At 35.0% G+C, this 16383-nt stretch overlaps 1 protein-coding gene across 1 annotated transcript; it reads right to left on the bottom strand.

Moving 5' to 3' along the window:
• Positions 1-1936: 1936 nt before the first annotated feature.
• LOC124449425 lies at positions 1937-14562 on the bottom strand. The gene is made up of 2 exons (XM_047000346.1): positions 13205-14562; positions 1937-2240 (listed from the first exon to the last, which is right to left on the bottom strand). The coding sequence occupies exons 1-2, from the start codon at positions 14535-14537 to the stop codon at positions 2011-2013; spliced, it is 1563 nt and encodes a 520-aa protein (XP_046856302.1). The 5' UTR covers positions 14538-14562; the 3' UTR covers positions 1937-2010.
• Between the last annotated feature and the right edge of the window lie 1821 nt (positions 14563-16383).

Here is a 16383-nt window from a genome sequence, read left to right as displayed (position 1 = left end):
TGCGGCATTAACCTAAGTGATTCACTCATTGCAGTCATTGCTTCACTCATCCTACAAAGGGCTGTTGCCACATTCAAATTCTTTGATGTGACTTGCACTTCTTCGCTTTCTTCCATCATGTCATATTGTTCATCGTGTTCAGCAAAACCCAGGTGTGCTGCTTCATCTCCGACATCATCCCTTGTTGTATGCTCTTCAATTATAGAAGCCATAATTTGTAATAAAGTTTGGAAAGGGACATTTTGAATCTGATCGCTGTAAAATCTACGCTCGAACTGATTTTGATATCGCGTGCTCTATCTAACATGACTTCCTAGTGACGTAGAACAATGACGAAATAGAATTAAGACTTTATGTTCTATTTCTATTTTTAAAGGTTTGTTTTGTTAATAACTATTCCTAATGAGGTTTTGGAGAATTTGTCTAATTTGATACTAAAATGCGACAAGAATGAGCTGTAAGTAAAATCTCAGTTTTACAATGACGCTTTTAAAACGACTAAAATGACAAATTTTAAAAGGGTTAAGATAGGAGATGAGCTCGCGGACACGAATAGTGGATGAGGAGATAAAACGCACATAAAAGGATGAAATGCAGATGAGGGAATAAAACAAAGATGAGGGGATGAAATGGAGATGAGAAATTAAAACACAGATAAGGGGATGAAATATCAATGTGAGGATAAAACTCGGATGTGAGAATAAAAAACGGATGAGGGAGAAAAACGCTAATAGAAGGTAAAATGGCAGATAAGGGGAAAAAATGCAGAGTGTCGAGTATCTAAAGTTATAATGTCGAACCCAGTTGACCAAAGGTGTTATGACTATTAAGATATGGAAAGGCAGCCAAGACATTTCTAGCTGTGTTAATATAACTGTAAGAGAAGCCAGATTGAAATAATTGGGAAAGAAAATTGATTGCAAAGGAACCGAAAAACATCCAAATTTTATTTCTAACAAAAATCAAACCATTTCTTAGCAACCAACTGATACTGAGCTTAGGTATCTTCACACCACCAACTTAAAATAATTTCAATGTTGTCTACAAAGAACCCTTTCACCTGTAATTTGTTCCTGATACAAGACAAATAAGAATTCGTAGCCGCTGGTGTAGAGGATGCATCAATTCGGGCTTGATGGGCAGTTGTAGGAGATCTTGAGCTGATGGAAGAAAGAATGGTGGTTGCTCCAGTATTTGTAAGAGCATGGGGTACCATGTTTTTGTTGACCATTGTGGTACAACGAGAATCCCAAGGCCTTTGTTGCGTAATATCTTTGTAGCAATTCAACTGAATGGAGAAAAACATAGATTTTTTTATGTGCCCATGATATAACAAACGCACCAAGTAAATCGCAAAAAGACCTGGTCTGTAAGAAACATACTTGGCAAAATGCTTATTAATGCAAGACGCAAATAAATAAATCATAGGAGTCAAGGGTATCTTTTCCATAATGCCTTAGATAAGAACTTCTGATTGAGCACCTTTCGGTGTCTAAGTTAAAGTTTCGCGATTGATAATCTGCAGTAACATTTTCTTTAACTGGATTATGCACTACAGTAAGCTAAACAAGAATTCTCTTCACATATAGCATCCAAATTTTAAAAGTCAATTTGTTACACGAGTAACTATGATAGGTACCCATATTATTTATTATTGAAACTGCTGTAGTGTTTTCTATCATAACTATGATGTGTTTACCGTAAACATCTCTCAGAAAGATTTTAGCTCAAAATAGGCTGCCAAAAGCTCTAAGTAGTTTATATAATGTGCTGCCTTGTTTGGTTGTCACTGTCTCCTGTGGAAATATTACTCATTAAAGCAATCCATCCTGTAAGAGAGGCATCCGAACTTAACATATCCTCCATTTCACAGTAATGACATTTTCCAAATTTAACACCTGGAAGACTTGGTACAATATAAAGAAATAACGAGGAATAACGAAAAAGAATGGAATATATGTTGTTTTCATGTCAACAAAATTGTGTTTCATTACAATAGTAACAATAGTTTCAATCAGGCTTCCCTGTCTCATCGTCGCTATCTACTCCCTCCTGTGTTTTTAAACGTTTGTAGTCATAAGCACTTGTTGAAACGTAAATTGCAAAAACAGCAAAGAATATAAGAGAGACAACAGATATCCCAAACAAAGTTTTCTTGATGCCATATTTGTTTAGAAAATAGCCAGTCATCAATGAACCGATATCTTTACCAACGCCATTAAAAGTAAGATTTGCCACTCCTAAGAAAAGAAACATTTTTTCTATGAGTTTATGTGCATAGACTAAAATAAATTATCTTAAGCAGAAAAGAACGTTCATTTTTACGACTTTTGGAATTTTCGTTGGGCAAGACTGGTTTCATACATCGTGTAGTTTCTGATAAATTTTACTATTGCTCTTTTTTGGTGTTTGGAACGTTGGGGGATTAACAGAAAATTTTTTATATTAGATACCTACAAACAAGCGTTATTTTCATATGCAATTCTGCAAAACGCAAAACATATAGCTAAACACAAATTGTTTGTTCTTCGGTAAAATTATTCTAGTATTGTACGCATTAACTTGATTTTCTATATTGTACTCATTATCTAATTTATATATAGCGAATGCCCAAAAACATAGCAACCATCTCACGTTTTATCCTCAGCAAGGGCAAAATATAAGGAGGGGTATGGGGGGTGATTATCCCCCTAAAAAAATGTTAACGCTTCAGAGTAAGGTAACGATTGAGTTTGAAGGGCAAATTACAAAAGTAAACACTGTTTCAGTTGTAATTAAGAGCTTTCCCTGGATATTCTATTCGGCCAGCAGTATCACTCTTTTGTTTTCTTTATTAAAGTTGAAAGTGAAATGATTGAAGTTTTTATATCATAAGTGGATACACCATACTATGGTTTTATATGTTTGTAAATGATGATCGTCCAGGTTAATAAAGTCCTGAGAAGGACTGTTTTTGTTGTTGTTGACTGACGTTTCGACAACCTTAGCGGTAGTCATCTTCAGAGTCAAATGAGGAGTAAACGTCAGGTTAGCCGTATTTGTTGTCTGGTTCTTTACGGCTAACGTGAACGCTCTGGTTCAAATACGGCTAACCTGACGGTTACTCCTCATTTGACTCTGAAGATGACTACCGCTAAGGTTGTTGAAACGTCAGTCAACAACAACAAAAACAGTCCTTCTCAGAACTTTATTAACCTGGACGATCATCATTTACAAACATATAACGATACTTCCGGGTTCAAACCATTTACTTTAATACTATGGTTTTATATCAGTAAACACGAAGATAAAGTTTAGATGATTTAAATTGATTGAAGTTTTTTAGTAAGTAATTAGTGCTAGTATAGTTTATTTTTACGAACAAGGAAAGTCAAGGATGGATGATAAGTAATCGGAAGCAAACAGAAATTATTTCGACATAAGACCCGAAATCAGCAAATGTGTGAATGTGATTGGTATCTATGGTGATTTAAACGAAAATTCTAAAGCTATCAAGAGCAAAGAAAACGGCCGTATCGACGAAAAATTAAGTTTCAGCATACAATATAGAAATGTTCAATGATAATTCTCCTTAATATAATAATTTAACTCACAAAGGAAAGTGAAAATTATGAATATCGTCAATAAGTTACAAAACAAGACTCTCCTTTGCTTTGTGCAATGTAAGTTAGAATTTATTTCGAGATGCATAAAAGAACAATAGCAAAGGATTTGTTTCATAAATTCTGTTTTAAACGAATGTGTAGAAAAGTATGACATCTTTCTAGTCAATTAGCACCAGTCTTAGCGAGATAAATAAAACAACCGCGCATGAAGAAAAAAACAAAGAAGAGCTGAACTAATGTGCTGTTGCGGAAAAACCGTTTACATTGAAGAACTGGAACAATGTGTGGCTATTGAAGACCCATTATTTGATGAGGATGACACTTCTGTTGACAGTCACATAGCAGAATTTGGAGCAGTAGAAAAAAGTTGTCTGCTGAGTGAAGATTGTTTAGATGAAGATGTGGAAGTTAAGATTAAACGTAATACACTTTTTGCCAATATTTCGATTGTCATTTATTCATCTATTAAAAGCAGATTTGTTATATTTAATTTAGTCATGCGTCTTTTTTAGACCAGACTTTTGTATTTACTTTATTGCATGCGTCTTCTTTTACAATCTCCTTATACGTTTAGGCTGCACACAATGAAAAATTACCAAACTGTGATTCAGATAACTAGTGAGATATTGCATGGATCACTTGTGCAGGATAGTTAAGAATTCGACCATAACTTCTTCATCAGTGTTAGAATATTCTCAATGAAATGATAACAGATTTTGATAAACACGTAAACACAAAGTGCATTTCAGAAAACGTGAAGTAAATAGCAAAAAAGCACAAGATTTGTCTGTGAAACTTATAAAAATTGTGCAATTCTTATCAACAAAGCGCAATAGATAATTGGTGTGCGATGATGGACCAAATAAAGGAGCACTTGTGCAAACAGGAAAGGAAAACTTCATAAGCACTTCTGTAGAAAATATCATCAAACTGCTCTAGCTGATTTTGCTTGTTTCCCAATAACATCTGGCCATATTAATGTTATAATGAATGCGAAAATGAAAAAAATATTAATCGAAGAGAAATCAGATGAAGAAAAAACAAGGAAACTATGTTGATTCTTTTTGATGTGGCTTGCACTTTGGCAAGAAAGTCATCGGCATTTAGAGGAGGCGGCGTTGAAAAGGACAGAAATTTCATTCAGAATGTAAATCTCCTCTCAAGACATTGTCCTGTTTTCAAGCTGTGGCTTGACAATCAGTGCCTCATGCCATGCAGTACAACATGTAAAAGCTCAGAGGCTCAAAATGAGATGCTTTATTTTCTGGCTCACTCTGTGAGGGATGAAATTCGTTCTGAAATTAAGTCAGCCAGAATATTTTCTGTGTCTGCAGACCCTACATTTGATACATCGAATTAATTAGACAAGCTTATCGTTGCTGTAAGGAATGGCAACCAGATGGGTATCCCATCAAAAGAATGGTTGAAATGAAAAAGACCCTTGATAAAACTGTTCCTGGAACGGCTAAAGATGTCATAAAATCTTTAATAGAAAATAAAATCAATGTAGATACGCTTGCATTTCAAACATTGTTGCAAACATATCTTAGTAAATACATTAATGTACGACGCTCTAGAAAACGTATATGTGTTTTCTAGCCAAAGCACAAAATGAAATAAAGTCATGGAACAAAGTTGCAAAGAAGTTGAAAGCAATTTAAACTTTAAGAAAGGGGTTTACAATTCCGAGTCCATTGCTGCTGTCTGGATAAGTTATGAGGTAATACCACATGCTATTGGGAAAGTTATTATTGCCCGAGACGTAGAATCAAAAGTAAGGGCTAAAGGCGATAGAAAATAAGAGAGAAATTTCTTTATCTTAACTTTCTTTTTGCTCTTATGATCATGCAAATCAAAATGACAAAAACCCTAACTAAACAGCTGCAGGCGATGGAGCTAAATATAGTAGATGCACTTAACCTTATTGATGCTACAGCAAAAAACCTTAAAAAAATTCGAAGTGACAAGAACGGTTTAGACTCGGAGATAGAGGCGTGCATGGGTTGTATTTGAAACAAAGTAGGAATAGACGTAATGGAGGAATACACTGATCATCATCGATCGTGAAAGCTATCCAAACGAATTGGCGATTTTTCTAAAATATTTACAGTAATATCATTTAAAGATTTCCACCGAAAGAAAATGTACTTGGTACTGGAGTCTGTGTATTTTCATGACTGATCCGCCCTGTCTAGACTCTCTTATTATCGAGTATTGTGATAATATTAACGTTTTGCATCGACCAGATAAAACCTCCTAGAGAGAGCTTACAACTGCCGCTAAAAAGACCAAAGGCTGAAACAGTGAATGAAATGTGCACTCTTTTTCCACCAGCGGTAAAAGATGTTGATGCTGGAATATTCCTGTCTGAGTTGGGTATTTTTAATCATAGTGCATCATCATGCACAACTTAAGTCAGAAACCAAATACGTTCAAGACGTTGCGTTATTCGCTTTCAAACACAAAAAAGTCTTTCCAACGTTGTGCAAGGCGTATTAGCCATTGCTAAACACCCCGATGTCTGTGGCAAATGATGAAAGGTGTTTCAGCAAACTTAAGATTGTTAAAAACTGCCTTAGATCCAGATTGAAAGATACGCAATTAAGACATATGACGTCATACATGCGACGCACGTCATATGTTAATGAAAATTGATGAAGTCAGGCAATTTAAGTATGTAAGTCTACACAGTCTTGCTGACTTGTATGGCTTATCAATACGCACTTTAGTTGTTAGCTTTTATCAATAAAAAAACGATGACAATATACTGAAATTAATGAGTACACACTTGAGCAAATCTGATATCCAACACACCCTTTTACTTTTACAAACAAATTAAGCAGTAAGCCGCTATGGATAGCCAATAACATTAATACTTTTCAAAAAAGAAAAGTGTTTTGTAAGATTTATATGTGGTTTCTCACACCATTCCATAAAATTATAACACATTACCACCACAACACAATTATCGCACTCCAAATATCCAACAATTAGTGATAGTTCATGTACTTTTGATTAAAATCGAGTACTATATAGAGCTATGTGTGATTTGTGATTTCGGTTTATGGTAGAAATATTTAATGCATTATACTAAATTCTCAAAATTTATTTTCATTGATGTTCATACTTATAATTCGTTTTAAGATGTTCGTCTCTTTCTAAATGACAGCTTAGGTTGGTAAATAGCTTAAGTTAAAATGAAATGTACACATTTTATTAATAAATCAGTATAAGATGGGTGTATTTCTCTACCCTACTTTCCACATCTGTTATCTAGCAAGCAAGGTCATCCTGTGGTGGATTTAGAGTACCTCAACAAAGTTACTGCAGCACATTTTGGCGTATTTTTACATTTCTCAACACCTTAGAAGCAAATCCATTGGCACAATTATATTCTTCAGAAATTAAAAACCAATAGCTTTTTTCTTAATGTAATTGAATTTAAAATTGAGGAGCTATAATTTATTTTGAGGTACCTTGGATCCATCACTGATGGTCATCATATAAGTTAAATGCTACATAGTTATTGATAAGTAAATGACTAAATTCTGAATAAATATAACAAAACCCCACTTCACTTCCTATACCTTGACCAAACAATTTGATTACTGGAGCATATTGCATTGGAGAGGTTTAAGCAGTTATTATTTTCGCTACAACAACTTAACCTAAAAACTTATCATTTATTTGTACAGAGCAAAAAAGAGAGAAAGCCTGCATTATTCCTTTAATGGTGAATAGCAAAGCCATTTATGCATATACAGCCCATTGTGGCTAAACTTAATACAATTACAATCATACTTAATTATTTGAAAACATCTACATAATCAACTTCTGCCCTTTATATGTTAAATACAAATTTTAGATCTAAGTATAGGTTAATAGGAGTTGGATTATTACGACTTTCCTCAAAAAAGTCGAAGATGCAGAGTTTGCTAGAACATAAATTAAACATATGGTTAAAATAAAAACAAGAGAATTCAGCAAGCAAAATCACCGCCAGTGTTAGTTAAGTGAATATTAAACATTAAAACTAAAGTATGCTTGCCTAAATTATATACTGAAATATGAAAAGTGCTTAAGCGTGTTAGCCAGTCAAGTGAAGTTTTGATAGTTATTAAAAACCAAGTATTTCTATATTACAGACTGCTTATTGCTTAATGTAAAACGGCAACCTTATGACTTGAGCATATTTATCTATGTCATCATGTATCAAAATTATGACCTAGCCTGCAATTGTATAACCAAATATATGAACAATGTATAATCAAATATTTATAACTGCATAACACGAATGAATTATAGTAAAAACATTACACATATTTACTTCAAGAGCTTTGTCCGGGTCGCAGTACAGGAATACACAGCAAGGCCACTTTGTTGTGCAACTGGCTGCCGTTTGCCATATCACCAGTCATACAATGCAATTTACTGGCTGCCAATATGGTAATCACATGCGTTTTAAGATATGCGTGGTACGAAAAAATTCAATGGAGTGGCCCTACTGTTTGTTCTCTTTAACGTGTCCTGGTCGTCAAGAGCGTGATTTTGCTACGTACTTATTACTTCACTACAATTCAGCTAAGACCGTTAGGTGGGTTAAATAATACAAAGCAGCTGTTATAATAAGCCATTTATGCACACTAAAGCGCGTCTTGCGAACACAGGAGTAGTCGTGTGAAAATTTGAAAAAGTATATACGGTTTAATCTTGCTTATAATGCGTAAGGTGCCTAAAAATAAACAATGCTTAGCAACTGCCGTGATTGACTCATTTGGCTCAAGTTAGGCAAAATATATAGTCTCATGACCAAACACAATTTATAAATCTCGCCCAATATTAAAGCTTTCAGATGATATCAATTTAGGCAAAATTCATCGATGTTAGGCATAATGATATCTACCAATCAAATGGCTAGATTACACACTGAACAAAATATAGCATTGCATGAACGAACAATCCTTCGTCAAAGCTAAGAAACGATATGTGTGAGTTTATGAGCTTCAGCGCGACGTTTGACTCTACTTGATTGATTTCTATGTTCACACACAAAAATAAATCCATTAAAACATTGGAACAACGAATGTTTCGGCAGTATTTTAAATAGTCCTGCTAATAAACTTGGGCATGACCAAAGGTAAATAGTCGGCAACTTAGCATGGGCGCGACGCAATGCAGCCTTATATATTAATAGTAATTTATGTTTTGGTCATTCTCACCAAATCAGAGCACCTCCAAACTAAGGCTGACTATATCCATTTTAACAAGCTGCGAGCTTTTCTAGCCAATCAGCGCTTAGGAGTATATGTAAGTTGGTCGTGCTAGCCTGACTAGACCACGACCAAAAACAGGTGAATGACGTTCCTTGTGCTTTTAGGCAATGATTGGGGCAGATCTCGGGCAGAAAAGTAATATATAGTGTAAGTAATGTGAGATATTTCCAAATGCAAATGAAGCATTAGAAATTGATTTTGTTTTCGCTAATATCTTTTAACATTAGAAACAAATATTAAAATTTTAGTGGTTAAAAAACGTTAGTTTAATAAATGCAGCGCGACCTCTAGCTACGCCACTGCCCCTATAAAAAGTGCAGGTTTCGCCGCTGCTTCTCAAATTCCTGACGATGAACTTGATTCTTTACACGAAAAGCCTACCTCAGGCTATACTTTCCCCAAATCATGGCGTTAATTTATTTAAAGATAAAATAAACTAAAGTTAAGTTAGATAAACTCCCCGTGCATTGAGAAAAAGTTATTTTAATTTAGTTTGTACAAAGAACAGCTTTAAAGAAGATTAGAAAGATGAGTTGCCAGTAAACTAGGGAGGCCTGCTTTATCTCATAATTCTTTAAAAAATGTGAAACTGATGATCAACATTCGAAAGCAAAACACTTCTTTACACTGGAATACTTACTAATAAGTTCATCTTTATACACTAATGACGCCAAAATGAATATGAATAAAATTTGACCAATTAAGGTTTACTCTATTTATTATTAACTGTGAAATGACCAATTAGATTCCATTTTAATAGTTGGATGAATAGATAATACGACAAAATTGTAGGTTGTTAAACCAATATAATCACTCTATTACTTATACTGCAACAGATTTTACTGACATCCAGGCGCGTACCATGCTGCTTTTGGCTGCACTATAATTAGTCGCCACTTCTAAGTGGCTTTCGTTTGTTGGCGACAATAATTTTAAAGACTAAAAACAATCTGCTGGGCAACAATCTGCTAGGCCGTATTCTGTATCAAGAAAATGTGCTAAAAAATGATTTCTAAATGCCGAAATTCATGACTACATAAAAATCACAAAAAACTACTTATTTTTACTGACTGAATATGATTTAAGTTGTTTGCATCTCTTGAAATTGCAATCTTTGGTGTTTCAGCACTCCAAAGTTTTATAATATTCGTTTAAAGTTTTACCTGTCGCCATCTTGTTTCATTTGTGAAACTGCTGACAATATAGAAAAATTGCGGATGCACTGTTACATGATAGCAACTACTATCATGTAATATCATTTATCAACTATTATTATATTATATTATATTACTAAGCATTCCATATTTTTGTATTTTAACATTAAAATCCATTTTGCAATGTCATTACTAATTAGGACATTATCTAGAAGCTTGCTTGCATGCGCTAGAAGCTTGCTTAGATGCGTAAACATATTTTAGAACCGCAACCGCATTTGTTGTTATTGTGGGTAACTATATCTTGCTGTAACATGCTGTATTGCGTATGGGATGTAGGTCACAAAACCACAATTCTTCCCATTAGATATTATATATATATGAGTAGTTTACACCACTGAGTACAACCTACGAGGACAACCTACGAGCACAAGCTACGAGAAGACAAACTTAGGAGACATAGCCTACCGAAGTAGGTTGACAAGCTACAATATACCAGACAACTATCTTGGCTTCTGTGCCATAACTATCTTTTGGCTTTTGTGCTTTTATTCAATTTGGAAAACTATTGTGAGTCATTGTTGGACTCACGAACGCTCAAGAATAAAGACTCACGGTTGTACTCAGACAGAGGAGATAAGTTTTACTCTTATTGAGACACTTATCTATTTTAATATTTACGCGTTAATTAATAAATTGTTTGATAAATATAACTGGTTCACACTATCTTTGTTGCGTGTGGAAATAGAACCAAAATTAATAGTTATTCTTTCGGGACCACGCACGTAACTTGCACAATGATCAAAACAACAAAAAGGTGAGCTTGCGGGGATGTGTAATCCATTTTAAAGGTGAAAATGGGCCATTGACTGATTTTACCGAGGCATCTTTGAAAAAAGTTTTACATTGTCACGAGCTTTGGTTACTATACAATGGTGAGCAAAAAGACATCGCTGAAAAGAACAAAAATTTGATGAAAACAATTCAGTCCATGAAAAGTCCTTTGGCTGAGTACCGTGGAGAGTTAAAGTACCATAGAAGTTGCTATGCAAAGTTCACCAATGTCGGCCCGATTAGACGGGCTGAAAAAAGAATGAGCAAAAAGTTTGAAGCTTCAGCAGCTACTGTCAATGAAAACTATATACAAGAAAATAAGTCGACAGATGTAAATGAGCCTCACACGAAACTGCTACGATCATCCTCGTTTTGTCATGACAGTTCTAAACCTCCGATCAGAACTAAAGCAGTTTTACCATCAATATGCATAATATGCAAGCAAGAAAAGTCCTTCGTCACTCAATCGGTAAATAATGTAACAAATAAACCAACATTTTACAGGTATTCCAATACCTGTTTTGTAACAGCGTAATGTTCTGTACTTAATCTACCTACAATATGATTTTACCTTTGTTGTCTTACTGATGGTGAGGAATGTGCAATTACAATTTTTCTTCCAGGAAACTAGAAAACGAGTTCTAGACAAACTAGTTACCGCAGAAACGAAAGATGGCGGAAAACTACGTGAAGCTGCAACAAGGAAAGAGGACCGAAGAATTCTGGTCCACATATTAGACAAGGAATGTAATGCACTAAAAGTAAAGTATCATAGTAAATGCTACAAAAGCTACACGTCATTTCTTTATAATACTACCTGTGCAAAAAAGTCAAATGAATGTAGTTCTGGTCGCAAATGCTAATATGAAGAGTCATTCGTAGATTTTTGTAATCTACTATACGAATGTTCTTAAAGATAAGTTTGCAATCGCACATTAATGTTCAACCTTCTGTGAGCCATGGATGGCACATGAAAAATGGTCAATTAGAGATTCTTTGAATGACAGGACCTTCTGCTCCAGATACACTTGAGTGCGTGACATGCAAGTGTAAAGCTGGTTGCAAGAATCTTCGATGCTCGTGCGTGAAGTCTGGTTTGCAATGTACTGATAATTGCGGTTGTTCTGACTGCAGTAACTACGCCTCTGAAGATGACGGCCCAATAAAAAAGCTGGATGAGTGTGATGATAGCGATTACGATGATACCGACGATACACATGAAAACTTCATAAACGATTTCAATGAAATGTTCTATTAAGAATGCACTGCTCAGCAGTGTGAACAGCAGGAGCTAGATGGTGACCAAAGGCTTGTGAGAACGCAATCTCATGTGCCAATTTATTATCGTTATATTATTTACACAAAAAGATGAAGGACTCTTTCGCAATTCAATTTCAAGAATTGTTTTTTCATTTTTTAGTCTTTTTGTCCATCAAGCAGCTATGGAAGATTAATAGCTAAACATATCATTTCAAATTAACTTAGATAGATTGATCCTTAATCATTATTTAGCACCGTTTTTTGACTATGAGCCAGCAAATTTAGCGAATTTCACACAAAACAATATGGCGGATATAGAAAATAAATGTCGAATTTTTGATGGCTCTAGCTCTCTTGATTGCAAGTTTTCGGGGTGTAAACAGGTAGATTTATATTAAGTGAGTACATATCAGTACATCTATGTTGTTTTTACTTAGTCATGAATTTCTGCATCTCAACCTGAACAATAATCCACCATAGAATACGGCCTAAAGCTGAATATATGAAAATTCATCACCCCCCCCCTTACATTTTAGTTTCAACCCTGGGGCAACTGGAGAACTGTGTGTGGTTACATTTGTGTATTATAATAGTCGTCAAGCAGCAGAAGGAAATTCACGGAAATGCAATTTTACATGTGGCAATATACAGATTGATATAGAGAAATATATAGATGTTTTGTTATACGCATCAATGGTGATGATCGCGCGTCAAACTATTGTGCGTGAACTTAATTGAATAAATGTTGCGGCGACTAAAACATAACAGCTGATGAAACCTAACTTTCTAAAAAAAAATTTATTTTGATTTCTAAGAGGCATTAAAAATTTTTGTCACTAGAATTTTTGAAATGTGTACATTACTTCATAGTTAACGCACGCCCCTGCAGTTGCAAAAACCTATAGAAAATCATTTACGAAAGGCTCAAGAGAAATTTGCTTTACGTCCAATATGTTCTCTTGACAGCCATGTTGAAAATAACTTTGACAAATTTTTATTAGACATGCCTAAATAAGAAATTTTAAGCGCAGCCAATCTTTCCTGTTTTGTTAAACTAGGCTTAATGGTATATTCTGACCTTGATAGAATGTGGAAAGTTCTTCTGGTCCGACGTTTGAAAAATTCACCACAAGAGCTGATAGGAAAATTGCAAAAGCAGCATACTGAAAATTATCAGCGAGAATTACGAGCCAGGGGTTCTCAATAAGTGCAAGGAATGCAAATCCAATTGTCAAAAGCAAAAGAGCAATTAACACGGAAACGTATTCTCCGACTGCGTCAAGAATATAACCAGCGACTATGTACCATAAAGTTCCGATTATAGGTCGTCTTATCAATCCTTCGACACCCATTGCTGTTGTGTTTCCTCCACGTTTTTCCATGAACCAAAATGTCCAGCGAAATAGAAAGTTGGTGGCAGCCCCCACGTGCAAGGAAATTGTCAAGAGCAAAATGCATTTATGATCTAATAATGGTTTTATTGCTTCCTTATAACTAATGCTTTTGATCTTTTCCTGGTAATTAATTTTCAGCCATGGTACTGCCAATACAGCTAAGCACTGCAAACCAGCTGGAACTATAAATGCAAAATAATAACTTGGCTTTTGTTCTCCACAAACCGAGTGCTTAAAATGACCGGCAAGATATGCAACGGAAAAAACAGCTATTCCAGAGCCAAAAGAACCACATCCTTCATAAAATGCAAATTTAGATTTTTGTTCCATTAAATGATCAATTGCTGCCACAGTAAGTTTTACAACAACTAGTCTTTTTAGAAACTGAAAGATTCCGACGAGAAAAAGCATGAACAGAATACCCTTATGACTAATTTCCATTTTCTTATGAGTTTCATTGTTCTCTTGCCACAATGAGACGTTCTTCTTTGAACGAAAATTCTTAAAATTGTCAACTGTAACATGCACTTCTTTTCCATAGAAGGTGTAATTCTTTAAATTGATGCTTATGTTTTCAAATGAGGTCCTGTTAGTATTTTGCAAAGCCAATGAATTGTTTTTAATCATCACTCTTCCTTGCGTCGATGGCTGCTGATATTCAAGATAATTCAGCATTTTATTTTGAACGTTGAGACTTGTATTTTTGCTTGCATTTGCATCGCATTGTAATCTTGTCATTTGCGGAATTAAATGTAATAATATGGTTGGTATCAAAAGAAGAACAGCCATAAATAACATACACTTTCGCAAACGATATCTGTCTGATAAATAACTACATATGGAAACGCCAATCAACTGTGCCATTAAACCAAGCATGGGAACCAAACCAATGTGAAATGCATTATAGCCTAGTTGCTTTAAATAGATGAACACAAAGTCTTCCACAACGTTAGTACTTGCACGACAAGCAAAGAATGCCACAGATAAAGCGAATCCATTAGCATCAAACACAGACATCTCCAATTTTGTAATATGATCTTTCTTGTTTACATAGAAGACGCGACGAAGATTTTAATTAGTTGCATCTCATTTTACGTCTTTGTTTAAAATGAAGCATGGTAACAATAAAAGCGACGTTTGAGTGCTCAACCATAAAAATACAGTGAGTTACTGCTTGTAAGAACTATATTCTCGTTAATCCTTTCCAATTCTTGTTTACTTGTTGAGGATTTTGAATCCGAAGTGAATTTTTTACACGTAGTGCAGATAAATCATAACATTATTTAAACAACAGCGGCGGTAAGCCTCTATGTAATCATAGAACAATGCTCTCGGAATATTTTCTAGTGTAACACAATCACTGAAATGAAACTAAATTAGAAAATTAAACGAGACTTAGCTGATGTCGAAGTTTGATTGAAATTCTATGAGTTACTGTTCAGAAACTAGGAAGTTATGTGAGAAAGAGCGCGTGATATCAAGATCCACATACATATTGGGAGGCAAGTAGTATTTAACATCATTTGAAAAGAAGTAAGTTAATATTTGGATGTGTGACTTCCTAGTTCCTGAACAGTAACTCATTTAATTAATTTCTCGTATAATTTTCTAATTCTATTTCGTCACTGTTCTACGTCACTAGGAAGTCATGTGAGATTTTAAAGCAATATGGACATGAGTAATAACTAATAACAAAATAATATAATTGAAATGTCACACTTCATTTTTCACAAATGGCAGAAAGTAGATCATTGCCAAAGTTCTTCCTCTCGATTGGTTTATTATAAAATGTTTGAAAAGTTTGTTCATTACGCCATGTAGTTGCATTCATAATAGTGTCCATAGAAATATTCAATGCCTTTGCCGCAGAAGTTGATGCCGTTCTAGTACTGTGTGCAATGTAAACCTCAGTATTTATACCAGCATCCTTTAACACGTATTTTAACTATCAGGAAATGGTCGCTGAAGTGACCAAATGATAAGATTTTTGATAGCTTAATAGGAGTTGCCTTGCACCATTTTGTATTGGTGCAGTGGCATTTAGATAACGGTACAAGTAATTAAGTACACATAACCCATGTTCTGGCGGATAAGCCCGAAATTTTAAAGCAGCTACATGCTTATTAGGTTTAGATGTTTTGAGCAGTTGGTGCACATGAAAAACTATTCGATCTTCTTTCTTCTCCATATGAGAAATATTTAACGCATGAAGTGCTTGCATCGCTCACGAGATAATAAAGCTAAAAGCATTACTGTTTTTAGTATTAATGATTTCAAACTGAGATCTTTCCAAGGGTGGAGATTTCGAAGATGTCTGAATACCACTGAAACGTCCCATACCATATTATATCTAGAAAAAGCTGGTCTTGCAACAAATACACTTTTAACAAGTCTATCAACGAGTGGATGTGTACCAAACGAGATGCCACTTGGAAGCATTAGCATAGTAGATAAGGCGCTCCTTGCGGTATTAATACTGCTGTAGGATAAATCTTCCTAGTATAATTTTGTAAGAAAATTAATCCCCTTTCTACAGAGGACGTGACAGGATCGATATTGTTTGCGTTGCAATAATGTCGCCAACGGTTAAGGTATGTAGAATATAGCTTCTTGGTACCGGTCAGCCAAGACTGCTGGATGATTTGAGAAGCCTCTGGTGAAATGCCTCTGTCAGAGAGGAGTTCCCCGATAAAGGGCAAAGTAATAGCTCCAGTTTTGTATGGAGAGGTGGATTTGATCCAGATGCGCTGGAAGAGTTAAGGTCCTTCTTCCTCTAGGTAAAACAAAAGGATGTGCTATTAGCATTTGCATTAAAGCTGGCCTCCAACTTTGTTTTGGCCAGTTAGGGACTACGAATAGTCCT

Source organism: Xenia sp. Carnegie-2017, unplaced genomic scaffold, assembly GCF_021976095.1.
Source record: "Xenia sp. Carnegie-2017 unplaced genomic scaffold, XeniaSp_v1 HiC_scaffold_23, whole genome shotgun sequence".
NCBI classification, from domain to species: Eukaryota; Metazoa; Cnidaria; class Anthozoa; order Malacalcyonacea; family Xeniidae; genus Xenia; species Xenia sp. Carnegie-2017.
The sequence above is the reverse complement of the archived record's forward strand: the minus strand, read 5'-3'. Positions and strand labels throughout refer to the sequence as shown.

Excerpts from the sequence above, each read along its gene's own strand:
- LOC124449425 (XM_047000346.1), bottom strand. The coding sequence starts at position 14,537 with ATGTCTGTGTTTGATGCTAATGGATTCGCTTTATCTGTGGCATTCTTT. Across the intron at positions 2,241-13,204 it reads ACTTTCCACATTCTATCAAG|GAGTGGCAAATCTTACTTTT; the intron begins GTCAGAATATAC and ends TTCTTTTCTTAG.